Below are 8,486 nucleotides of genomic sequence, written 5' to 3'. Positions count from 1 at the left end.
CACACACACACACACACACACACACACACACACACACACACACACACGCACACGAAAAGAGCCTGGAGAAGAATGGGGAGCAGGGCTCCCTGGAGGCTGAGCAAGGATGCAGAGGAAATCTGGCCACAGCTGCATGCAGCTCTCATGAGAACATTTCAGCAGCAGAAGGAAGTCAGCCCTAGGACCGTCCCAAAGCATGTCCTCTTCTGAGACATCATGAGACCCCTGGGGGAGAAGCTGGAAGGTCGGGTTGCCAAGCGGTGGGGCTGGGCCCTGCTTACCTGGCAGCTTGTTTGGAGGGGAGGTACTGGGTTGGTGGTGGGGGGAGCCGTGGGATAGCAGCGTGTTCAGGCCGTGCGTCTGGCTGGAGCTGTAGGCGTCCATGGCCAGCTTCTGCCGGAACGCCTCCTCCTTCCTGCGGTTTGCGAACCAGTTGTAGACGCGGACCTCAGTGACCAGGTTGGAGCCCAGGCCGTGGGCTTTGGAGGGGGAGACGCCTCGCTGCAAACATTCTGCCCTGAGAACAGGAGAGAGGGGAGATGGTAAGTCAGGGTGGTCGGGCCCCAGAGCATTTCGCCCCAGGTACGTGATAGCAGGGGGCTTCCCTGGTGGCTCAGTGGTTAAAGAATCTGCCTGTCCGATAGGAGACTCAGGTTCGATCTCTGGGTCAGGAAGATCCCGGGGAGAAGGGAATGACAAGTCACTTTAGTATTCTTGCCTGGGAAATCCCATGGACAGAGGAGCCTAGGGAGGTACATAGAGTCCGTGGGGTCACAAAGAGTTGGACACGAGTGAGTGACTGAGCTCATATGCATATTATCATGGAGGGGGTAGGTGCTGGCAAGCAGTGTGAAGCAGCCAAGGATAGAGTATGGGAAGCCTGAGAAATGGACAGCCTGGGTAGTTATCTGATGAGATGGCTGGGTGGCTGGAGCAGGGTAGAACCCAGGTTCTGAGCAGGCTCACTGCCCCAGAAGTTTGGGGCTTAGCCTTTGGTGTGGCTTCTGAACAAGAGAGGAAGGTGAGGGACAGACATCTCAGGTGGAAGGTCCAGGTGAGCCTCCTGACACCGTATGTGACTATTTTTCCTGTCCTACAAAAGACCATTTCCTTTGCTGGCCTAGTCTGAGCCCCTCCATAGCACTCTGAAATGACTTCTGGTCTTCCAGAGTTTGGACACCCCGCAAGGGTGCCATGAAAGCCAGATTCCACACAATAGGAAACCCTTCCAAACGGCAGGCTGGGTGAGGTATGAATGAGGACACAGCAGAGACAGCCGAGACCAGCAGAGACAGCTGGTCTCCAGTCATCATCGCTGAGGAAACCCCAGAGCCAGGCGTGAGGGAGATTCTTAGACACCACTGGATACTGGGGGTCTTCCCTCTCATCAGTGGGGGCCAGAGCACAGATGAGGACTCTGTGACACATCTGGGCAGATGGTTTCACCTCCCCAGGCGCCTGCCAGACTTCCCTAGCTGCATCATCTCCCTGCCAGAGCTGGTCCAGCCCAGAGACAGAGAGAACCCACAGGTCTTGGCCAAAGCAAAGAGCAGATTTTTTTTTTTAAGTGAAGGTTGGAATCAGAGAAGATGGGGCAGGAATGAAGCTAAAGGATATTTAGAGGATTTTCTAATAGTTTTCTTTAAAATGTGATGGCCTGGGTGGGAGGGGAGTTTGGGGGAGAATGGATACACGTATATATGTATGGCTGAGTCCCTTCACTGTTCACCTGAAACCATCACAACGTTGTTCGTTAATCGGCTATACCCTAATACAAAATAAAAGCTTAAAAAAATGCCATGTCATTAAAAACAAATGAACTCTACAAAACCAACTCTAATCAGTGTGGGCAGAGTGGAGGGAATTCTGACCAATTCTGGCTGTCTTGCTAAGTTTCCCTTTGAACCAACATTTGGTCTCGTCCAAAGCCAGTCTGCAGCTAAGGAATAGCTTTCCCTTGGTCTGTAGGGGGATCAAATGCATGGTTCTCCCTTCACTGGCATATTTTAGACCATCATTCTCCATCATTCCCTGGGATAACAGTTCATAGGGCTATGCCACGGAAAGACATCCTCTGGTTAACAATCAGTTCAGCAAAGTGAAGTGCGTTTCTTGACTGCAGGACTTCTCAGAGCCTTTAATATAGGAATGCACATTGTGACTCACTAAGAGAAAGTATACAGATGATGGTTCTCAGACTGATTTATTAATTACTTGAAATGAGGGTTCTGCGGGACACACTTTGGGAAAGCCCGATTTAGCCACATTTAGCTGGATAAGTGGGCTTCCCTGGTGGCTCAGACGGTAACGAATCCGCCTGCAATGTGGGAGACCTGGGTTCAATCCCTGAGTGGGGAAGATCCCCTGGAGGAGGGCATGGCAACCCACTCCAATATTCTTGCCTGGAGAATCCCCATGGACAGAGGAGCCTGGCGGGCTACAGTCCATGGGGTGGCAAAGAGTCGGATCCGACTGAGCGACTCAGCACAGCACCACTAGCGTCTCAACATTGCAGGACCGAGGGGATGGAGCTCAGGTCCCTGTGCTCGCCCGCCTGCTCTGGGGGAGCTTCCGGTGGCGTTACCTGTTGCATTCCTCCACTAAGGCCTCCCTCTCTTCCTTGCTGGGGTTCTTTTGCCGGTCGTAGGCCTGGTACAAGATTTGCTGGGACGCGGGCCCCCATTTGAACCGGTTGCGACGCATCTTCTTGTTGGTGGGCTCAGAGCAGGCGTCATCGGACTGCCCAGGCCCCTGGCTCTGTTGACTGAACTCTGGAAAGAGAAACAGCAGCTGATCCTGACTGCTTTTGTCTGTCAAATTTCCAGAACTCTGGACTGTCTGGTTGAATTCTGAAAAGAGAAAGGAGTAGATTTGATAGGGTCTGTAGCCTTCACTCAGCAGATCAGACAGACAGACAGACAGATCAATGGACAAAAATACCTTTATGTCTCTCCCCTGAGCTTTGGGGTCTGCTGTTAACTATAGGTGGGAATACAGGGGTGGGGGCAGGCTCACCCCAGGCCCCTCACTGCCCATTTCTGTTGGCTCCACCAAAACCAACCCCTTTCCTTTCTTTGGAGGAGCTCAAACGTGGCTGACCATTGTTCTCAGGAAAATTTATTATTATTATTACTTCATTGGCTCACTGGCTCTCAGACATGAAGCAACACTCTGAATCCTGAAGTCTTGTGTTTTGATGTCAAGGAGATGAGTTCCACCAAGTCTCAGGTCTAGAGGGAAAAATGCTAAAAGGTACAGTTTGCACTTAGACAAAATGTTCAGAGGCTGAAAATAGCTCTCTCCACTCATAGATCCTAGGGATCCACATTATGTTATGCTCTTTGAAAAACCCCAAACCCCAAACCTTTTGACTACTGCTTTGAAATAAATATAACTGAACCTTTGTATTGGAAAAAGAAGAAGCCGCTCTTTAGAGTTCAATCATCTCAAAGGCAAAGGTGTATGTGTGTGTGTGTGTGTGTGTGTGTACAGGGGTCCATTTATGAGGGGAACAGCCCAAGAGGGAAAGATCTTACACACCTGCCCACACATTTGAAAGATGGGAAGTGCAAGAGATGGCAAACACAGGACTTTCTTAAGAATGGAGTTTTAAGAATTGGAGACAAGTAAATATAGCTGGTATGGAGCCCTCTGACAGTCCATTTCCCAGGACCCAGGCATATCATGACCCTCAATATATTTTGATTGAATGAATGAAAGATGACAGATCACCCAGTGGTGGTCCCCTAGCCTCTGTGGCTGCCATGAGATTTGATATTCACTCATGGAAGAGGCAGCCTCCTCGTTTTTTTCCTTACATCTGCATGAAGCGGAGCTCATCATGGTATCAACTCCATTTTACAGATGAACAAACAGAGAGGCCAAGCACCCTGCTGAGTGAGGACCCATAACAGATTCATTTCCTAACTCCTGGTCCCCATGTTCTGGACCTTGATGTTTTTCTTTCTTGGTTCCTGGAGTCATCCCTGCACGTCTCAGAAAACTCTCAAGGTCCAAAGTCAGGCCACAGCTTGAATGCTCTGCATAACACCCTACCATGTGGCCTTCCACCTACCTACCTCCAGCAATAGGGAACTTGCCAAGATCTAAAGATCCGTTTCCATTTTGGCCCATCAAGTAGTGGTGGGTCCCTAACAAGCCTAGACCCCCGATACAAGTAGTGCTGGCCTTTGTTTAACTAGTTGTTGATCAGCCGAGTTAACGAGCTGTGTCCTTGGTAGACAGACAGAACATGCCACTGGAACCTTTGATTGGAGCCCCATCCACTTTGGAAGATTCTCAGGCCACTTTGGGCTCTGTTTTCACTGGTTCCCAATAATTCCTTTAGATACCTGAGAGTATCTCTGCCATATCTACTAGCAGGAAGTCACCGACTCTATGGGATAATGAGGGTCCCAGGCAAGTTATACAATTCCTGGTCCCTTAGCTTCTCTGCCTGTGGAATGGGCCTGGTGAGGACTTACGGGCCCTAAAGAGTCTTTTAGAACATACGCCCCTGGTCGGGATGATGGTGATGACAATGAGGATCATCCAAATTCCCAGGGAAGTTCTACTTTTCAAAGCGCTTTTACAATTCCCGTATTATTTGGTCTTCACGGCAGCCATCTAAGTGCAGGGAGTTTGGGACAATCAGAGGGAGAGAAGGAAGCCCCCTGCTCAGTGGATGTCTGTCTCAGTGTCTCCTCTCCTCCCTGTGGTCCTGTGGAGTTGTCGTGAATAACAGCCCAAGCCACTACGGATAATCGCAAGGACCCAGGATCAATACAAGGTTCCTCATTTGAAGTGAAGAGATAACCTGTCATCACAGTGAACATGTAATGAACCATTTCTATAGTGAGGTTATTATACAAAGTCCTCCAAATCTATCCCTTCAACTAACTCTCACACCTCTCTTAGGAAGAATTGTTATCTCCATTTTACAGATGAAGAAATTTGAGGTTCAGACCAATTAGAGGCAGGGGCAGGAGCCAGGATGTGAACCTCGCCTGTAGATACTGAACTCACAACCCTTGATGGTGATGTCCCATATACATCACCTCTCACTAAAAACAAACCCAAAGCACACACCCAGAAAACCTTCCAACTGGCCTTGGATGGAGGTAACAGGACCTACTCCTGAAGTTCTGCCTGTGGTGGGTGTGAGACACACTCACGGCTGCCCACAGAGTAGGGGCCGCCTCTGGCTGTTGGCTGCCCTTTTTGAAGAACCATACTCCCACACATTCTCCACCCACCACCAACTCTCCCCTACTTCTTTCCAGATTAATGGCAGGAGGGCAGGGGGTGATGCACAGAAAATGTTTGTTGCCCATAAAAATTAATGTGGAGAAGATGGCATCAGTAACCTCTTTACAGGCTCAAGAGCCAGTCTGGACAAGGAGATTCTATCTGTGAAGATAGGCTCATGAATATTACCATTTATTACTTTTAGCTTCTTATTAATATTTGTTATCATGTGTCTTTTTTATTCTCGAGATTCTCTCTTACTACTTGCCACTTGTTACTTGTCCACTTGTGTCCTTCTTTTATTCATCTCTCTTCCTATTTTTTATCCAGTGCTAGTATATCTTATATTTAACCTTCAAGAATTGGTTCAAATGACACCTCCTCCAGGAAGCCCTCCATGATGTCTCTAGGCAATTTAGCAATTCCTCTGGCTGTCCCTTGTGTACACTTTTATAACAGCTCTTAGAAAGCTGTCATTATTTATTCAAACATCTCATCTTCCTCACTAGGTTGTAAGTCCCTGGAGAAAAGAACCTGTGTATCTCACAGCCCAGCAAGTACTTGGCACCTCATAAGTGCCCATATAATATTTACAGAATGAAGGGATGCTTCTTAAGCTTTCTGTCTCATGGGACTTTAAAACAATAATAACAATAACTGAAAAATCCTTTGCAGAGATGGTCATACATTTTTGCAAAATGTCATTCTCAAGCATCTTGAGAACCTTTCTGGGACTTCTATCTTTTAGAAGTTTTTGGTTGATCTTTCCTGCCTCCATCTTTCTGAGGGAAATCTCACAGAACACAGAGAGGCAACTTAAATGGGAGATGATGCCTGAGGCTTGGATTGGAGTCAAAGCGCATCCCAAGGGTTCTCTGGCCTTTGGAGACTACAGCTCCTGAAAATTTTTCTTGGGCTTTACAGGAATTACAGAGAGTTGCTTCATGTCAGACACACAAATTCTTAAAGACATAGTCACCGTGGATGGTGGCTCACCCCAGAGTTTAAAAGGGGCCTCTTCCTCTCAGTAGCAAAGAGCTCTCACTGTGCTTCTTATAATCTACTTATCTAACCACCAGGGAAGCTCCAACTTATCTAATGCTACAAGCAAAAGGGCAAATCACTGCAATATAAGGTGAACCCCTAACCCTTTCCTTGCATTTTGAAGGCCTTTCCAGCCCATGGACATTGAGACAATAAATACTGAAACCATCACTTCAGGGCAGCGTGTGACAGAAAACAAGAGTGATTTTTAGAAGTAGTCCTCTAGTAAGATGGGAAACACTCAGCCCAGAAAGTGGTGGAAACTCGTATCTTAACAAAGACAGAGAAGCCCACAGCCCAGAGAAGAGTATGTGGGAAGAGCGAAAACTTACATAAAATTTTCCTAGAAAAAGGGCTGGATTGAAATAATCCAAATATAATGTAAAAGTACAATTTTCCTAAAATAAAAACACTAGGTCACTGATACTCTTATCATTCAAACGCAGTTCAAACTTCCCTAGCCTTCCAAACAAAAGTGTCTCAGGGTTATTGTGTGGAAGAAATCTTGGGACAGAAAAGAAATTTTGGAAAGACAATGGGAAGGATAAGAATTCATCACTCAGAGTTGCAGATGCAGATGGTTTTACTGAGTCCTGCCTTGGCCAGAAGCAGATTCTTCCTCTGACAGCCTCACCAACTGGGGTCTCAAAGCTCTACGGATTTTGGCAAATGTGAGTAAGCTTCTTAAGTTGCTTCAGAACTCAGTTGTACACCCCGCCCCCCATCCTCCCAAACAACAGGGTCAAGTTCCTAACATATCTATATGTACGAATGCCTTCTATTTTTTATACTCTTCAAGAGAGAAGGAAAATAACAATTGTAGTGATCGATATTATTGATTGCTACTAAATGTCTTCCTTGGGAAGTCTGATCCAGCGAGAAGATGCTTGGCTTACTTCGGGTTCAATATTCTGCTGTTACCTACTTGGTTTCAGAGAGAAAGATGTTGGAAGCAGGGACCAAAATATTCAAGGTGTGCTACACACACGGATGGGCTTGTCAGATCAACTGTCTGGGGACTAGGGCATCTCGGGAGAAGAAAACGACATAAGCCAACTCATTGCAGGGCAGTCAAATCCACCTGACAGCTTCCTTATATTTGCCAAGTACCACGCAGACCTTGTTGATGAGAAGGAAACTGAGGCATCCCACAGGGGTCAGAGTTAGGGCAAAGGTCAGTCTTGGCTGAGGCAGAGGCAGGTTGAAAGCACTTACGTCGGAGGATCTCCCGCTGCTTTCGGACGTACCAGGTGTACAGGGCGGCGCGCTTCTGGGTCTTCATGGGGGTGCCTTTGTTGAGATGCTGGGAGAGGTGTGATTGGTTCAGGCCGGTGACATCCACCACTTCCCTTTGAGGGATATTATGCTGTTGCATGTAGCCCTTGATCATTTTGGCAGCCCTCCACGGGTCCTCGCTAGGCAGATTAAGCAGAGGGTTAGGATGCTGGTGGAAGAGGTCGGGGACAAATATCCTCTTTCTAGAGGTTTTACTTAAACTCTGTGCAAAACTCTGACCTTCCCCTATTTCTCCTCCTGCCCAAGTTTCATCCTGGAGAGAGAGGCGAGGCCGAAATAGAGCCTGGACAAAAGAGGGGATGAAAGCTCCCATATAGTGTACTCCATCTCTTTCAACTGAGATCGGGAGGATAAAGAGGAAGATGATTGCCTTGCTTCAGTAATAGGAAAGCAAGCCCAGCACTCTCCCTCTCTGGAAGCAGAAAGAAAAGTTCCTGGGTGTTTCTTTTAGTTTTACGTTTTTGTTTGTTTTTGTTTATTTTGCTTTCCTTCACTTTCCTGGAATGTGAGAGATTTTAAAGGAAGAGGCACACCAGAGAGCAGGGTCGTTCACTTGTAACTAGGCTGGTTGATTCCCACAACAGGAGGTAGCATCTCTAGATTCACCTGGACTTCTCCCACATCACCTCCCTTTGGGATGGGCGTCTCTGCTTCTTGCGTATAAAATGGCAGTAAAACATAAGTGACCACCTCTGGAGAAGCAAGGAGGACGTCTTAGCCAAATGTTAAATAGTTTTCAGAGTTTCAGAAAACTTAAGAAATGATGTTCCTCCCCTGGGGGGCTGAGGAATCACTGCACTGACGCGAGGCAAATAAAATTAAATCAAAAAATTCTTCACAGCCCCACCTCCCAAATAAGACCACACAGACAGAGGGATAATTTCAATTTCTGAATAAGA

General features: G+C 47.4%; 1 protein-coding gene across 5 annotated transcripts in view; it reads right to left on the bottom strand.

Moving 5' to 3' along the window:
* Positions 1-8,486, bottom strand: part of HNF1B (HNF1 homeobox B) — a 62,860-nt gene that overhangs the window by 49,983 nt on the left and 4,391 nt on the right. For 3 of the 5 annotated variants that reach the window (XM_040244085.1, XM_040244089.1, XM_040244086.1), the window contains exons 2-4: positions 7,507-7,706; positions 2,585-2,849; positions 282-517 (exon numbers count right to left, since the gene is read on the bottom strand). In XM_040244085.1, the coding sequence (XP_040100019.1) occupies positions 282-517; positions 2,585-2,849; positions 7,507-7,706 (701 nt within the window). The remainder of the gene's footprint in view (positions 1-281; positions 518-2,584; positions 2,850-7,506; positions 7,707-8,486) is intronic. The other 2 variants (XM_040244087.1, XM_040244088.1) reach the window with 1 other exon arrangement.

The sequence above is a fragment of the Oryx dammah genome, unplaced genomic scaffold (assembly GCF_014754425.2).
Source record: "Oryx dammah isolate SB20612 unplaced genomic scaffold, SCBI_Odam_1.1 HiC_scaffold_8, whole genome shotgun sequence".
Taxonomy (NCBI): Eukaryota; Metazoa; Chordata; class Mammalia; order Artiodactyla; family Bovidae; genus Oryx; species Oryx dammah.
Note: the sequence above shows the minus strand (reverse complement) of the source record. Positions and strands in the feature narration are given on the sequence as shown.